An 18,140-nucleotide genomic window follows, 5' to 3' on the forward strand; every position below is an offset into this window, starting at 1 on the left:
TTGATTAAGGCCCTCTAAACAATTTTATATCTTTTTTTTCCCTTTTATATATATTTTACAAACCTTCTTATTTCTTTACTTTTTAATGTTTTTAATGTTTTCTGTTAATGTGTTTACTGTATTTTCCGAACTATAAGCCGCACCCACTCCATTAAAAAAATTAAAAAAAAATAATGAAAAAACATAAGCCGCACCTTTATATAAGCCACACCTATCTATGGTGAAACATTAGATATTTACTGCATTTACAGAATCATTTTGAACTGTAAATGTACATGTATGTACCTGAACAGATTCTTTCATAACAGTACCTTTTAACACAGCAGCAGTTTTGCTGATTAAAGCGGAACAGAATCAAGAGAATATAAAGTACTTCCGCTGCCGCTCCAGTTTGTCAGTTAACGTCCGCATGCCACTTAATTCATAACCTAGTGCATAGCACCCTCGCCTGTTGAACTCTTCCACCTGCAGTCACATCCTGTCAATGGCAATTGCATTGTATTGTAATTCCGGTTAGAGCGCCCTAGCGGCGGAAGAAAAATCTGCAGAAAAGCCACACCTTTATAAAAGCTGCACGGTCCACAACCCAGGGGAAAAAAAGTAGCGGCTTATAGTTCGAAAAATACAGTAAATGTTGTCAACATACACTCTAGGAATTTTTGTAAGCTACTTTTGTTTTCTCTGCTTTGCTTTTGAATGTTTGTAGGTGTTGTGTCTTTGCTTGCGCGAAGCACATTGAGGTGCCTTATTTATGAAATGTGCTACATAAATAAAACTGCCTTGCCTTGCCTATCCCAGCCTTCTTTGGGCAGTAGGCGGGGTACACCCTGAATTGGTTGCCTGCCAATCGCGGGGCAGTCATTCAAATCAATATAACTTTTTAAATTCAAACATAATATGATGTCATTCCTACCTTCAACTCCCTGCATGCCAGGGTTGCCTTCATCCTCTTCAAGCTGGTCCGGTCGATCCAGTGCACAGTCATGCCCAGAAAGGCACTGTGGAAATATGAGATATTAATAATTGAATAGATGTTTATTTAATGTTGGACTTATAAGTGTATAAATATGTCAAGTAGACTGTATTAAATATAAACCATTGTTCAACTACAAATGTATATTTTTACCGGCTGTGCACCGACCAGCTGTCAACAGTGGTTGCCACCCACATCTGCTTGTAGAGTAGGTTGTTGAGCTGCAGCTTGGCCTTATTCATCAACTCATCCAATTCGCTCTCCAGGGTCGCCCTGGACATGAGCTGGAACTCGGGACTGAGGTAGGCAAACATCTCCCTTGTGTAGGGGTGTTCACAGAGGCTGAGGGGGGAAAGTGTCTCCACAAACCACCTGTAAAAGGAAAAAAAAAAAAATATATATATATATATATATATATATATATATATATATACATACATATATATAAATCTGCTAATAAACAATGATTAATTAAATTGGCAGCATTATGAAAAAGTTAAATCATTAATTTGTAATAGTTTTTTCAAAACTAAGCAAAGACGAAACTTAAACCTAAAAGAAAATGAAACCAATGAGACCATTATTTTTCAATTTTATTTTTCCTCACCTTGTGACAATGTTCTTAGCCATGTCCTGGCTGAACTTTTGCTTGACAGATTCCTCCAGTGAGTGCTGGCGCCTCTTGGGGGGACACTCCGCGGAGTGGCCATGGCATTGGCCACGGCCACGCTTGCTGTTTCGAGCCAGCGCAGCTGCGAGCTCGTGCCTCTGTCCAGGGTGCGCCTATTTGAACAAAGAAGACATTGTAAAAAATAATGCTTATTCAATTACCGTTCTTTTGAGAATTCATTGTACAACTTATTTTATACTTTGTTTATCTTGCGCCTCAGTACGAAAGTCTAACTATAATAATGAAAATGCATTTTAAGCCCGTAACTCACGTTTTGATAGTGCCGGGTAAGATGGGTCCTGGAAACTGAGGTGTAGGTCACACCTTTGTTTTTGCAAAAAGGCTGCATACACTTGGCCCTGCCAGTGTACACTCTGCTCTTGCCAATGCCTTCACGTTTCAAGAACTTTAAAAATATATAGAACCTAAAAGAAAAGTATTTAAATAAATAGTTAACAAATAGTGGTGAAATATTTTTTTTAAATTAATAATAAAGTGATGCGACCAGGCCAAGTTAAATATTACAGGTACGTAACAAAATTATAATATTTGTATTGGCAATAATATCCCTGAAACAGCTTGAAAAAAGGAAACTGTGTTTGAACGTTTTCAATATGTTAACAGTGAAAGAAGTTATGACATTTTATCAACATGTCATGAAATAATCAAATAAAACGCAGTGATTATTTTGCCGTAAATCACGCAACAACTCGCCACATGGCGCTATTTTGCCTTGAATCGCTCGAGAACTTGGTAGAAAGAGCGGTCATCGACACTATATTTGCCACATTTGAGCGCAAATGCTACCGTGATGGAGTCTGATTCGCTCTGCGTTGGGGATGACATTCACCACCACATTTAACTCATCCACAGCCATTGACGAATTTACTCGTCTTTTCGCAGTCAAAAGATTAAATCACGGGAATTTATTTCTATTTTTTTCAAATGTTTCCAAACGTTAGGGTAAAAGAGGGCCTGATAATGTCTGGCAATGAATGAGTTAAAGCACAAGATGCCATTGATGTAGATGAAAAGATGCCAAAATAAAATGATTTTAAAGCATTCAGATCAGGCAAAAATGACCCCACTTCAAACACAATACAATGGTCTGTGATCATTTTTATTTCTTTAAGAAAACCAAAACCAGAGCATGACAATTTCCACCAAGTCTCATACTGTGTAAAAATCATCAAATCGAAAACAAGGCAACAAGGAGATTACAGTATAGGTAACATGTCTAAAAATGGACACAGAAAACACATTTTAACTTGCCAGAGCGTATTTTTCTAAAACAGTGTCACAAGTAATGGTGAAAGTTACTCAACTGTAGCATAGCTGAATATTATTAAAAATGTATTATCTTACTTTTCGCAGTTCTTGATGTAGCCTTTTAGCATCCTGGTGGCTTTTGCATTTTCCTCGTCTCCATCGTCACTCTCCCAATCTTCAGACTCCTCCAGCAGCGGAGTCTGAGACTCATGCGACATGCTGGCGTCCATTTCACTCTCCGCATCCGCCACCGGTGTGCAGGTTGTCAAGCTGCTCGCGTTGATGGGTCTCATCATCACCACTAGTAGTACTAGTAAGTATCAGAAGATGGACTCCCGCTGTATCTCCTGTTGAAAAATGTATCCATGATCCAACATGAGCTTCCCAGACCCAGCGGTGTTGTGACTACAATAGTGCTCAGAAATATTATCTGTGACTTATAATGGCAGTTCACCCTGACATCTAAAAGTTAATGAAAAACAATGATGCAGTCCTGTTTGCATTTATAGACGGGTTTACCGTTTACCGTGCTAAAAATTAGGGATGCTCCGATCGATCGGGCACCGATCATAATCGGCCTATTTTCATGAAAAGTTGCGTGATTACGAATATTCGATCAAAGACTTTTATTACTGATCAAAAAATCCGATCACCTGCAGCCATGAGAGACCAGCTTGCGTGCAGTGTTGCGTAAAAAAATCAAAATCTAAATCACGGCAATAATACGTCTGCTTGTTTTTCAGATAATATTGCATAATAGCAGTCACGATAAATAAATGGAAAAATTTACAGATATTCCATGTGATCGGTATTGGTATCGGCCGATCTCACTCATGCATGATCGGTGTCGGTTTCATAAAACCCTGATCGGAAGATCCTAACTAAAAAGAGTAACATAACCCACAATCCCACGCGGTCGTCTATCTTGTAAGGCTGTGTTTACCGAGAGTCACGCGCACAGTAGCGCTCCCCATTTCAAACGCAATATTCCAGTGTAGTCAGAGAAAATTAAGATTTCACCAAATTCAGTACGATAGAAAAGTATTCCGACCCACCGGACAAGAAGGCTTTTTTTTCGCTACAAGGAGAAAATCGTCGTGATTGTGGGTGAAGAGACGTACCAGATCGACAAGTCTGAGTGGAGTAAAGATGATATCTTCCCAGGAGTATTGTACCTGAATTTGGTAAATTATCCGATTTTTCAACCCAGCCCATTTTACATGTTGCTTGATTTTCAGAACTACAAGAGTCTAGAAAAAACAGTTCAGTTCACCGCGAAAAATGACAATATTTAGTAAAATGCCCGACTCTGCCTGTTTCTTTGTGGATTGGTTTGTGATGTTTGTGTTTACCGAAATAAACTAAGTGGACACTGCGTTATCAAGGGAAGAGTAATGCATTCTCAAAAGTTGTCTGATCCAAATATGACACCCTGGATTATTACAGATAATGAGGCAAAGGTGATCTCAGCTCATTGTGATTGCAAGGCAGCATTGGGAGAATGCTGTTCCCATGTAGCGTCTGTTTTCTTTGATGTAGAGGCAACAGTGAGGTTGAGGGAGGACGAAATAGCGTTGTGAAATAAGAAATTCATCTTAAACATTTAGATACAATTTTGCAGATAATTATACTAAAGTAACACACAGACTCCATAATTTGCTGCAAATTATCAACATAAGATTCTCATCTTTAGTGCCTGGTTGAATAGGGGTGGGCGATATATATCGTCTACGACTTTAAATCGCGTCATGACGAGATTTAAAGTTGTCATGGCGATAATTGACGAGTGAATCCTGAGGTAGGACGTCCATGGAAGCATGAAGTCAACCAGTCACGTAGCTCGGTTGTGACGCCAAGATACACCCAAACACGAAGTCATAAGTCTACATACCACAGTGATTAATGAGAGAGAAAATTTGGTAAATTGCAGTTTTGTTATTCAACTTTATTCCGAACACGGAGCCAATGTATGAGAATTGGTGTTGTCATGACTAGATTTAAAGTCGTCATATTTAAAGTCGTCATGACAACTTTAAATCTCATCATGATGACTTTAAAAGCTCGTCTTATCTTTTTTTCCCCTCGCTGGGTGACACTAATATGCTGTCGTAGAAATAATCTAATAACGAATAAAAGGTTGGTTTTTTTCATTCTAACTGCTGTAATAAACCACCTTTTCTCTTTTTGATTGGTCCACTAGTACTTACTCCAGCTCAAAATGTCATGATATCTGTCATTATGGAATAATAGGAAACATTTAAGTGACATAAATAAATATTCCCAAAATCTATGTAAGTTTAGACAGAATTTTAAATTCTTCATTGGTAAATATTGCCGTAGAATATGGTTGTACAATGTTTGGCAGAAGACGTATGATGACGTAAATATAAACAAAAGCTATTGTTCACGAACACTGTCCATCCATAATTGTTTTTTGAAGCAAATACAGATTTAGAATATTTTTTGTAGAATATAGTCGAATTAGCGTCATCTAAAGTGATGGTTTTAGTTATCAGCTCTGTACCTACCAAAACCTTATTTAAAATCTCACCTGAAATGACATGATCCTACCAAGTTCGTAAAAGTTCATAGGACCGCACGTTTGATCGCAGCAATCCATGCTTGCCTTTGTCATTCACTTTTCTGTTCAGCTGCCTCTCCCTGTCGACAAATTACCTTAGGAACGCGATAAAAACTCTTTTGTATATCTTCTTCCCCCGCTGTGGCAGTTAATTAAAGCACATGTAGTCGAGAAACATGTACCACGGACATATCCACCCAGCCTTTCAATATGTCCGCCGGCAGTGCATTGTGGGAGATGCATAAAACAGTAATCACCAACTCAAAAGTTAAGCTTCAGCATAAACATATGCACTGATAAATATGAGCACTAGTCAAGCTGAGCAGTGAAGTAACACATTCATGCTTGGAGAGGTATGTACATCAGCTGAATAGCACACGGAGCAGCATAATGCAGGGGCAATCAATCTACCGATTTTGCTCCGTGTGCTCCATAGCTGCTGTAGCTAACCCTCCTAGCATGAATGCTCACTTCCAGAGAGGTGCATGCACTTTACCCTATTTTATCGGTCCGTCAACCGTCCGCGACCCGCGTACCCGTACCTCCGTTATCGTCCCTTCGTCTTTATTCATAAAAATAACCGCCCTCCGACCCCGTCCGTCTTCGTCCTTTTAAAGCGCTTCCGGTTTATATTTCACCAGGCCCCCGCCCCCGCCCCCGCCCATTATATATAAAAAAAAAAAAAAGTCCGTGCATGTCGCCGTGGGAGAGAGGCGAACGGCAGAGGTTTCATAATTCATAAACATTATTTAAAGGTAATTAGCTGGTTAATTTCCTATTTACATCCACTTACCTTACGGGCACCCACTTCTGGGTTAACAGTTTGACGAACCGCTTGCCACAACACGTTGTATGTATGAGTCCTAGTCGCCCACAGAGCTCAGTGATAAGAGCTGAACTCTAAGTTAAAGGGCCAGTACACGCAACAACGTTACTAGATTTCATTCTGCTCCGAGTGCAAATACTCTATTTGAAATCTATACACGCATACAACATAGCCAGTTTTGCTTTCTTAACCGGCTGAGAGTATATTGAGAGTGGATTGAATTGTTTACAACTGTTTAAGTGTCACCCAAAGGAGCATTTAGCAGAGCTGGGCACTTCACCCTTTTTGTGTTTGCAGACCGCAGACCACGTAACGTCACGCCCCTGGTCACAACGCGCCCCTATGCCCTATGAGTGTGACCAAGTTGTGCTGTAGTGCAGTCCAGTCTCGTATAGTGAGCGGTCTCCGCGTTTTCCAGTAAACAAAATAACGGGTCACGAGGAGACTCTAAGTGGTGTATTGTAAATGTACTGTATATTATTGAATGGATGCAAGGATATAAGGCAGTTCTGAAATTGCTAAAATAACCCTGGGTCAATTAGCAATACTATTCATGTGTTTGAGTCAGTGTGGAGCCCTAGACGACATTATTTTTCTTTTTTTTTTCTCCCTACATACATGTAGGGGAAAAAAAGCTTTCCATCGCAAAAACATTACGTTCGTTCCCTCGCAAAAACTTTGCGTTCCCTTAAAAGAATGAAATGATTGTGAGGGAATGCTATTACCCCCCCCCCCCCCCATTCCATTCCTCCCTATGGGCTACAAGTCTGCGATGTCGTAATATCGTCTTTTTTCATGGAACAACTTGGATCTGTATGTGTGCACAATATGGTTAACCTAAAAAGTCGTAACCTGTGGTGAATGGCGAATCCACCGTGACTCTGTATGTAATGCAATTGTTATTCCCAGCACGGTCTAATTATGAGTAGGCCTTATCGGGTTGTGGTTGCAGCACGTAGCAATTTAATAAAGTTAGCGTTAATGTAACAATCCATTTACTCGGTGGTGACATGAAGAAATTTGATGCAAGCACAGATTTTTGTATTTATGTTGGCATATTTGGGGTTTTAACTGTTCAACTTTACAGTAGAGTACAGAGGACCAACAATTTGAAAGACCTTTCACATATTTGTGACAAAGGGAAGAACAGTCACTCTGCAATCGAGAATTGACGTTCAAAATAAAACACAAACTGCTCCATGACTTAGTAATCAATTGTAAATTACCAAAAGTGCAAAATAAAATTCACAACTCCCCAAATTTTATTCTTTGTTCAAAATAAAATAAATCAATCGCAAAGCAATTACTTCATATCGGCTGATCGTTTATTTATTTTTTTACTATTCAAAAGAATAAAAAAAATACATGGTTTAAAGATAAAATACAATAAAACAGCAACAACTATCCTGAGGAAAAACACGTTTTGGAAATGTTTTAATTTGATTTTGCAGTTATGGTCGCAGATTTGCCCATTTCACAAAAGAAGGTAAACTGATGGCCAGTGGCTCCTTGGACCCCATTTCCCGCATCTCAAGAAAGAGCCCATTTGATGACATTGTCATGGTAAGAAAGATGGCTCCAAATTTAGAGACCCTAATTCAATTGGGCAGATTGTCATTGATGTGTGTACATGTCCAAAGTATATAATATATCCTATTCCCTTGAACCAGCCACTGCCCTGCCACGTATACAATACAATACAATTTTATTTTGTATCTGGTATTGGAATACAGCAATACAAAAGTTGTTGAACATATTCATGTGACATTATTTTAATATTATATTACTTAGATTACATTGCGAACTAAACATTTGAACAGGTAACGACTCGTCAGTGAAATGGGCGTCCGTTGGTACTTGATCTGGTTTGGGATGATTACAGCGACGGAAGAAAACCCACTTCCATCCATGCTTAGTCCGTCTTAAAAATATATATATATCGTCCTCCGTCCCCAAAATGAGCATCCTTAGTCTTAGCTTAGTTTCTAACTAACTAACTAACTAACTAACAAATTGACTACCTAAACTAACTAACTCAGTACTTTCTAGCCAACTGAGTTTCTAACTAGCAGGTAAAATGCAAGCTACCCAACTAATTTACTGATTAAAATAGTTTACCAACCTAAATAGTTAACTAACCTACTTACTACTTAACTCACTTATTCACTTAATACCTAGTTAACTAATTAACAAGAACCCATGCGCACACACAAACAAACGTGTATCCAAGCTAGTATACACACCAACATGCACCACACTCATGTAAACACAGCCATATGCTTACACACACGCGCGCGCGTACGTACACACACACCTATGGTGGAATCATATGACACACAGATGGACATGTCACACTCACCTATGGTGGAATCGTATGACACGCACATGCGCGTGCACACGCACACGCACGCAACCCGGATCGTATGACCTCCTGCCGGCTCTCCTGAGTAGCAGTCCCAAAACTTCTCTTTATCTTCTATTTATTCAAAAGTGGCCGCCACACCAAACACACAGCTGGGTCGAAGGTTGGATATTTCGCCCCCCCATGACCCCCACTCCCACAAACACACACACTTAAACACACATCCAGTGGCGTGATTGGGCGGGGGAGGGTGGCAAGCCAGCAAGCAGGTGAAGGAGTGCATGCGGTGGTGAGTTTTGGGGGCCACTCCTGCCCAAGACATGACGGACACCGGCACGGCGCAGGAGGAAGACAGTAGCGGCGGCAGAGCTGCTTCGGGAACGCGCAGACGCCACCACAACAACAAGGACAAACACACGATCGGCAGGTCAGAGCTTTGTCTTCATCTTTACGTTGTTTAGTTTGGAGGTTGGAGGTTCGGTGCGGTGCGGTCTTTGCATGTTGTCTGCGTGCTCGTCAGGATTTTCTCTGGCTTTCAATCACATTCGCAAAAGATGATTTGTGGCTTTATTGAAGACTAAAATCGCGATTCCCAAAGTGTGATGGTACACCGGTTCCCTGTAGTCGTACGCGAAAGAATCACCCCCGAAGTACAATTCGATTGTATTTAACTTTGTTCAGAACATTTGCAATCAATCTTTCAAAACTGCTTGAGGTACAATTGGGTTAGTTATTTTAGTCAGTAAACCAATCATTTAGTAAGGGAGTAAGCTAGTTATTTTATTGTCAATAGGTCAGTTCACTACAAAGATCGTAAGTCAGTCAGTTATTTTTAATGCTAATGCTTTTCATATCACTAAGTAATTATTTAGCTATTTGTTTTCGTAAATGAGCAAACTAGGTATTTATTAAGTTAAGAACGACATTGTTTCGGGAGCACTTAAAAAAGTAAAAGTAAATGAGAATGTGCTTTGTTTAGTTCTGAGGTCGACATGGCACCTGAGGAGCGTCAAAAAAGTCCACGCATGCTCGGTGAGAATCTGCAGAACTGCGAGGCCGAACACCAACAACAAAATCAACAACATCAGCTTCAAAATCAACGGCATCAGGACACGTCCGCATGCAGGAGAGCAGCGCTGGTCAGGTAAACTACAGCAACTCCCCCAAAAAATACAATACATGCAATACATGCAATACATGCAATACATGCGCGTGTGTGGCAGGTCAAAGACATTTCACGCATCTGAGCTGCAAAGCGAGCTGGACTCAAAGCTGGAGCGGAAGAAGTCTCACTACAGTCAGGTGACACAGTACTTGAAATACGGACATTCAACTCCCTCCATCGGCTGCAATCAAACGACCATGTAGAAATCACCTTTGTGTTATTTGCTGTCTTCCAGCTGTCCAAGGGCAACTGCCAATACCATAAAATCTTCAAGGAGATCAGCAAAGACGAGCAACTCAGGCAAAGTGAGTTAGTTCATCAACTTTGCTTACACGGGGTAACTCACACAACATTGAGGAACATACAGCACGGTGGTGTTTCCCAAGTGTGCATGGCGTGAGCTTTTGTGACTCCTCGTTCTGTTTCCAGGTTACACGTGCGCTCTGCAGAAGGACATCTTGTACCAGGGCCGCATGTTTGTCTCCGACCACTGGATCTGCTTCCACTCCAAAGTCTTTGGAAAAGACACCAAGGTGCTTCCCGCTGGCATCGGAATTTGGCCAGGAATTTCATTCCTGTCCGAGTTTCTGTTCCGATTGTCATATTTTCATGTCCAAAAAATCTGCCCTGATTCATTCACAACTTCTGTCAGTTTCATTTTGGCGCAATTCCCACTGTTCTTGCATCATAATGCCGAAGTGATTTCATTCAAGTTTAACTGAGAATTTATGCCTCCATTTCCATCACAATTCCGGTGAAGAATCACATTCCCAACGGATTTCCTGTTATGATCTAATTCCTGTTACGATTCCCCTCAAAACTCAATGTGTGTCCATCCCTTGTCTCCGGTCCCATTCCAAGAAAGTTCTGTTGATATTCCTGTGACAATTGCTATCATTTCCAACAACAATCCTACCATCACACTTTGATCCAAACAAACTGTTTGCTCCTAGATCGCCATCCCGGTCATATCGATCACACATGTCAAGAAGACCAAGACGGCTCTCTTGGTGCCCAACGCCGTGGTGATTGCCACAGCAAACGACAGAGTGAGGCGGGGGGGGGAATCCGAATGACCGACATTCGGTGTGACACAAACACATGATGACTTTGCTCCTTCGTCGTTACAGTACGTCTTTGTGTCCTTCCTGGCCCGGGACAACACCTACAAGTTCCTCATGTCTGTCTGTCCTCACTTGGAGGTAACTTTTCCATGTCAGAATATTGTCCGCAACAGCTGTTTGTTGATCGACGAATCCAGTGGGCGTGATTTTCTTCTAGTGGGAAATCGTCTCGTCTACCGCTGTAGTTTGAATGCGTCAAGTGTCTGTTTGAAAGGAAGTTGCTAATTGAGATAAACTGCTTCTGATGTGATGGAAATTCAGATGAGTTAATATGATCATTGGGGACTAGCTAATTTAGTTTTCTGTTGCTCGGCTTAATGGCACAGACGAGCTCTTTGGGCGGTGAAATAGATAGCATGTTTCAGCGCTAATGTTAGCTAGCGGGCTAGCCATTGAGTGTTGCTAAATTACAGAGCTGGGCATTCTGGCTATGTGACGGACCGGTCCGTCATCCGCCTATGACGGACGCCCATTTTGTAGGCGATAAAACAAAAGACGGGAAAACTTAGCATATTAAGCATAGTCGGGAGCCCATTTTTTCCGTCTATGTAATTGTCTATTGTCTATTTTCGAGGTGAGGCTTCAATGGCCCCGTTGGCCGCGGTTTCCCGTTGGCCGCGGCCGAGGCTTTTTGACAACTTCTGGGTCCTAAAAGGAGACATATTTAGTCCAGCCGCCGTGAGTCTTTGGTTTCAAATATCACTAGCAGAAGTTGGTCGAAGTTGCTGAACGGAAACGCTAATGGAAGACCGTTTAAAATGATAGGTGGACCGGCCTGTAGGCGATTACTATTTGGTCCGGCTGGACAAAAAGGCGGATAGACGGATGGCAGAAGGGCACCCTGGTTGCAGGCGGAAGGCGATAAATGGACTGCAAAATTGTAGTAAAATATCCAGCTCTGCTAAATTACACACATTTGAAAAAAACATGGATAATGAATGAATGAATATATTTGTGTTCATTTCAGTTCAGGTCAGTGGTAGTCACTGGTGTTCTGCCGCCCAAAAATATCATAGAGTCAATTGTTTTAAAACATGCAATGTCCTTTACCACAACTATCACGTCACAGCATCAATACGAATACAATCAATACAAAAAGTCAAAGGCAATATAACAACACACAACAGTGCCACGAAAATCATAGTTCACAATCAATATTTACTTACATAACATGACAAAAAACATTGAACATTTAAACTAATCAGGGATGATTTTTTTTTAATGTATTCAGGCATGTTTGAGCAGTTTTGCTCTCACCAACCAGAAGATTGAAAAATACTGATTGTGAAGCAAATATGAAATCTGAGACATACACATAAATACAAAATGAAAAATACTCACAAGGTGCATGGAGCAGACGCCAACCCTGAACTGGAGTCAGAGCTCCTGACATCGCTCACTAGGCCACGTCCCTTGAAGGCACAAACAGCATATCGTCGCTGTGCTGTGAAAAACGCGTCCATTTTTTTCATTTGTCATATTTTTTGGTGACTGGTGTTTCCGCGTTACAGACATCGCATTAACGTGAAATTATTTTTAAAAAATGTGTTTTTCACAGGACAGCGACCGAATGAATACTGCAGTATTTCCGTGAGACTTCAATTAATTGATAATGTGTGTTTGAAAAGGAGAAGAGTCCGTGCAACAGCCCCATTCCGTCTTCATCCCAAATCACCTTCCGAGGTCGGACATCGCCTCACTCGCCGCGTTTTCCTCTGGTCAGTCGCACACACACCCCCCGCCCCCCCCCCCCCCCCCCCCCACACACACACACAAAAACAACACAACACAACAACACACGTCGTTTGACGATCCTTTATATTCGTTAGGGTTTCAACGCTGACTTTGCCGACCTGGACCAAACACTGCGGAAGAGAAGGCAAGACACGGAGGAAAGCAGCACATCCGATTCCCAGACGCCAGATGACGACAAGATGGCAGGTATGTCAGCCAATCAGACCCAAGAGGGGGGGAGTTACAGGAGGAACGACTTTCCATATCATTCATCACATTTCCAGTCAGACAGCAGCCATGATTCCGATCTTATGTATATATCCTATCATACTGTATATCAATTTCTGTCATGATTCTACCAGAGTTTTTGTCACAATTCCCCTTAGAATTCCTGTCAACAATATGATCATGAGTTCCAAAAAGTTTGTTAATATTAGTTACAATTTGTCTCACTTCCAAACAGCATTTCTGATAGGATTCTTGTAATGATAACTCCACCGAATCAGCTTCAGAAAACAGGTGAGCCGTGATTGGTTGTTATCTGAGCACTGAGCAATTTCGATGTCATCTTCTGTCGAAAGAAGTGACAAAATGGCTAGCTGAGCTAGCTAAAAATGGGTGGATTTCTCATATTCCACAAACGCAATATTAATCAGAATGCCGTGTTTAGACTAGTGGGCCTGCATAGAACATATTCTGGAAAAAAATATGTTTGGGTTGACTTCCCCTCTAACAATTTGGTTGTGATTCTGTCAAAACCTGTGTCAATGGTTACCATTATTCCACCTAAATTCCTGTCGTGATTCAATCATAATTCCAAAGTTATTTCCTTCCACAATAGCCCAACAGATTTCCTGTCAACAAACCTATTATAATTCAGTCCAAATCCCACGGAAAATCCTTGAGACTCTTCCATTCATAATTCAATCAGATTCCCATTATTAGTCCAAACAGGAATCCTGCCATGATTCCATCACAATTCTTTTTTTTTTTCCAATATGATTTGATCACAGTTCCCATCATACAGTATATAAAAATTCCTGCACTAATGATTACCAACAAACAAATCCTGTCAGAAAATCTTCCATGACCTCATCAGTATTCCCAATTCCTGTTAGAATTCTTGTCTGAATCCAGATCCTGATAGTTTCCAACCCTGTCACGATTCCAGTCCTAATTCCTACCAATAAAACCATTCCCTTGACGTTCCTCATCTCTTTTTCCACCTTAAAGAATTTCCAGTTCCTCCATACCTGGACGCGTTAAAGTGCAGTGACCTCTCGCCGCCTACTGAGCATCAACACCAAGTGAAGAACCTTCTTCATCCCAAACATTCGAAGATTCCCAAGCAGGAAAGCAAGCAGCATAGCTTGGAAGTGAAGCGAGAGGATGCCGGAAGTGGACAAACTCTCTCCCTCAACACTCTGCTGTGTGTTTACCTCTTTTTGTAAGTGTGTGTGTGTGTGTGTGTGTGTGTGTGTGTGTGTCTCCCGAAAACTATGCACCATTCTAATACACACTCATGCTTGTGCTTGGCTGTGCACGTGCGTTTAGAGTATGCATCTTGATGATGTCGTCTTGCTTCCTGACCGTCAAGATGCTTTCCTTGGAGCATCGACTGACGACGCTCGACTCCATCGCAGACTTGGCTCAGCCGGAGTGAGTTCACATGACTAGTAGCTTGCTACGTTAGCATGTTGAGAACAACTCAATGCACCAGTGCAGGGCCAGCAGCTAGCTACAGTATGTTACCATTGCTAACAAGTTTGTTGTAACTTGAAGTAAAAAAGTGAGGTTCTTGTCATGTTACTTTGAGTGAGAGAGTCTGTTCATTTGTTATTTTGAATCCAATTAAAAATATATCATTAAAATGTAGATCTTAGTGCAGGGCTAGAAGCCAGCTATATTTAACATTATTATTCATCTTTTTTTTATTAAATTAAAAAATATTAAGCATGTTCATTTTAGTTCGATAAGTTTTGTAGTAACTTCAAAAATATAAATTAAATTAAAATTCCCCAAAGCAGGCCTTCCCAGGCAGCTAGCTACTACAGTACGTAGATAATATCCCGGTGCACCAATGCAGGTCTAGCAGCTATCTATGTTAGCACTGTTATTGTCATTTTCTTTATTAAACTTAAAATAAGCACGTTAATTTTAGTTAGTTTAAATGGGAGTTTAAAAAGTAACATTAGAATGTTAATAGTACTCTAATGCACCACTTCAGGGCTAGTAGCTTGCTATATTAGCATGTTGATCATCTCCCCAATGCACATTAGCATGTACATGAATACCGAGAATATCGCAGCATGCGGCTGGTACATAGTAGGCCTGTGTAGATTAGCAGCTAGCTAAAGCAACATTTTCCATATCTCAGTACTGTCCCATTTCATGATTTAAAAAATATCTACAAGCCACTTTAGAATATTGATGATATAAGCACATTGGTGTCATGGAGAAGGATTAACATCTTTCCTCATTAGCTTATTATTGATGGTTTTTTTCCCTTCCATCAGTGACTTCCTGAGAGGTAGTGACGACGTCAACAGGGAGCTTTTCTCCGAACTACTGAGCCTCAACCTCAAGAAGCTGGAGAAGGTCTCAACTTTAAATCTACCAATCAGATTTCTCCCAGTCATGTGACTTTGTGACCAATGGAATACGATCGTCAACTATAATGTCTCACTAACAACGACAAAGTGAAACCAGATGCCAGCTAATGCTTATTAAAATTTTATAGACATTTAATCTGCTCATCAACATACTGTAAATTATTCAACAGCTACTAGAAGGTAGCTGCTTTAGCACATTGGTGGTTTAAAATGAATGGGATAGGCAGATAGGTATAGCAGCGTGAAGCTAGCTGCATTAACATGTTGATCATATCCAACAACTAGATTAGCAGCTAGCTACAGTATCATGTTGATAGTTTAGAATAGATGAAGTAGCAGCCAGCCCAATTAACATATTCAATAGATGATGTACCGTCAATGCAACATTGCATGTTGATGTGTACATCAGATGCCCTACTCGCAGCTAGAAACTAGCTACATTAGCACATTGATGGTGGAAAGTGACGCAGTAGCGGCTAGACACATATAGATAATATTTTATTCACTGCATTAACATTTTTATTGTGTATATGTGCGCATGTGCGAGGAACATGCTACATTAGCATGTTGATGGTTTAGAATACTTGGACTAGCAAGTAGCTACATTAGCATGTGAAAGTAAAAGTTTGTGTTTTGTTGTGTTTCAGGTGCAGAAGAATCTACAAAGACTTTTGGATGATGTCGTCTGATGAAATTTTAACTCTGTATATGTTTACATAATGTAATATATGAATATATATAGCCCTGGAAAACAAAATAGACCAAGAACACATTTTTGGTAATGTTGACCGTTTATCATAAAATGACAAAATTGGAAATATTGGACAATGTGGAATTTGTGCCATATGTTGTCAGTAGTTCATAGAACAAAAATGTTAATTTAACCTGTCAAGAGCAAAAACAGAGAAACTGATCATTTTGCAGCAGTCTTTTATTCTTACTTTTACTTTTAGCTGTGGATATAATTAATTTGTTTTAAAATGGATAGTGCAGTGTGTTTGTCACGAGTCACTTAAATAAAAGGAGAGGGAGGTCTTTAAGAAGGAAGTCAACCCAAACTTTTTTTTTTCCAAGAATATGTTCTATGCAGGCTCACTAGTTGCAAAAAGGCACTCTCATTAATATTGCGTTTGTGGAAAATGAGGCCTTGTCTACACGTAGCCGGGGGTTTTGCAAATGGCGGATATTAGCCTGCGGTTCGCCCTATCATCCACACATCCCCGGAGTTTTTTCAATGAAAACGCAGAACTCCGGCCACAGTGGAGTTTTGCGGATATCTCCGGATCCGCGTTTGGCTGTGTACGGTTACACCCGGAGATTTACGTCGTCACTATGTGACAAAAATGCTTGGACGTCACTTGCGCGACTTGTGTTTTCATGCGAGTCAACATTCCCGCGGCACTGCAATGGTTATAGCCATTCTCAAGGCGCTTTTTGCTTATTTGTCCGCAATCAACTACGGCTTCTCGTTGAAAGGTTTAAAAGCAATTCTGACCTCTTGTCGGTCCTCCCGAACGGTGTTTGGCGCCGTATTTTTGGTTTCGTAGAAGTGACGTCAAAGGACGGAAGTTCCTTTTGATTGGACAGTAATTGGCTAACTACTGCCGCCTAGTGGCTTGGCATGCGTTTGAAAATGCACTTCCGCGGTGTAGTGTAGCTGCGTTTTTACCAAACGAGGATGTGTATTCCAACACGGAGTAGAGGAGGAATATTCTGTTGTTCAAAAAAAAAAGCCTGGCTACGTGTAGACAAGGCCTTAAGTCCAGACTTTAGTCTTAACTCCGTATCCCCCCACCCAAAGTGAATAAGTGTCACTTATTATTAAAGTGCAACTTTCTTCCATTGTATTCTTAAGTACACTTTCAACAAGTTGAACACCTACCAGCCACCCACACCCCTCCCTCTTGTTTGTAAATTGAGATGTTTGGGGTGCTAATTTCCTTTGTATGCCCTCTGAAATTGTGAGATTGGCAGTATGCAAGTATGTCCTTTGTAAAATGGCTGGCCATTATGAAAAGAGTTTTCATGGCAAATTTAAAATGTTTTTTGAATCAAAAGACAAACCAGGATGAATGTGGACAACTGTTGAGCAGTTGAAACCTCTGGGTGCAGGGCTGAGCATGCACAAGTTGCAATACAATGGAGACAAAGAGTACCTTGAGTGGAATTCATAAGTTCTGTAAAAGGGAGGGTGCATGGAGCAGAAGTGGAAAATGCCGGAAAATGCAAAATCTTTTCATCCATCTCAGGAGGCGGCCATTTTGTCACTTCTATCGACTGGAAATGACATCACATTTGCTCAGGGGTCAGATAATGACCAATCATGGTTTAGCTTCAGAAAACAGGTGAGCTGCGATTCCGAGACGAGACCGAGGCAATTAAAAAGTGGTCTTGAGACCAGGACAGATCTCGAGAACTACAATACTAGTTTGTCAGGCAGGAAATGGTCATGTTCTAACAAGAAATGTGACAATAACTAAGCAGAGTTTGGTACCCCATCAGTAGGGTGCCAAAAAACAAATGCACAGTTGGTACCCTTAACATTTGATGAAAACACATTAAAATGGGTGCCAAAATGATTTAGGTCTGGCTGATCGAATGCAGATCGAGAAGTGGCTAAACCTAAAGGTTTGACTTCGCCAACACGCACTCAAATTCCGTGCAAATGACTCCAAATTACCCAAAATGTGCTCCTATCATGTTTCTAGTGGAACATTTTTTAAGGTTACACTTAAATTACAAAAATTACACACACTCCATGAAAATCCCATTCATTCCTATGGAGAGGGTGTTTTTTGACCCTGAGTCACCCACATGGGCGCTG

The 18,140-nt window shown here is 40.8% G+C and overlaps 2 protein-coding genes across 9 annotated transcripts in view; one reads left to right on the top strand and one right to left on the bottom strand.

The window, feature by feature from the left end:
- The window catches only part of LOC147147557 (uncharacterized), a 31,481-nt gene that overhangs the window by 3,137 nt on the left and 10,204 nt on the right, over positions 1-18,140 (bottom strand). For 2 of the 8 annotated variants that reach the window (XM_086031690.1, XM_086031683.1), the window contains exons 1-6: positions 5,990-6,092; positions 3,009-3,259; positions 1,915-2,068; positions 1,581-1,756; positions 1,127-1,345; positions 914-998 (exon numbers count right to left, since the gene is read on the bottom strand). In XM_086031690.1, the coding sequence (XP_085887816.1) occupies positions 914-998; positions 1,127-1,345; positions 1,581-1,756; positions 1,915-2,068; positions 3,009-3,208 (834 nt within the window). In that variant the 5' untranslated portion in view covers positions 3,209-3,259; positions 5,990-6,092. Of the gene's footprint in view, positions 1-913; positions 999-1,126; positions 1,346-1,580; positions 1,757-1,914; positions 2,069-3,008; positions 3,260-5,463; positions 5,961-5,989; positions 6,113-6,286; positions 6,371-8,678; positions 8,933-18,140 lie in introns of those variants that run through there. The other 6 variants (XM_086031687.1, XM_086031686.1, XM_086031685.1 and 3 more) reach the window with 6 other exon arrangements.
- Positions 6,206-17,009, top strand: gramd2b (GRAM domain containing 2B). Its single transcript, XM_086031692.1, has 15 exons — positions 6,206-6,248; positions 7,771-7,882; positions 7,990-9,108; positions 9,661-9,825; positions 9,905-9,983; positions 10,082-10,151; positions 10,276-10,379; positions 10,800-10,895; positions 10,977-11,048; positions 12,599-12,688; positions 12,800-12,911; positions 13,938-14,151; positions 14,259-14,363; positions 15,221-15,302; positions 15,964-17,009. The coding sequence occupies exons 3-15, from the start codon at positions 9,002-9,004 to the stop codon at positions 16,003-16,005; spliced, it is 1,338 nt and encodes a 445-aa protein (XP_085887818.1). The 5' UTR covers positions 6,206-6,248; positions 7,771-7,882; positions 7,990-9,001; the 3' UTR covers positions 16,006-17,009.

This window comes from Filicampus tigris, chromosome 5 (genome assembly GCF_054856515.1).
Source record: "Filicampus tigris isolate MCC_2025a chromosome 5, RoL_Ftig_1.0, whole genome shotgun sequence".
In the NCBI taxonomy this organism is placed as follows: Eukaryota; Metazoa; Chordata; class Actinopteri; order Syngnathiformes; family Syngnathidae; genus Filicampus; species Filicampus tigris.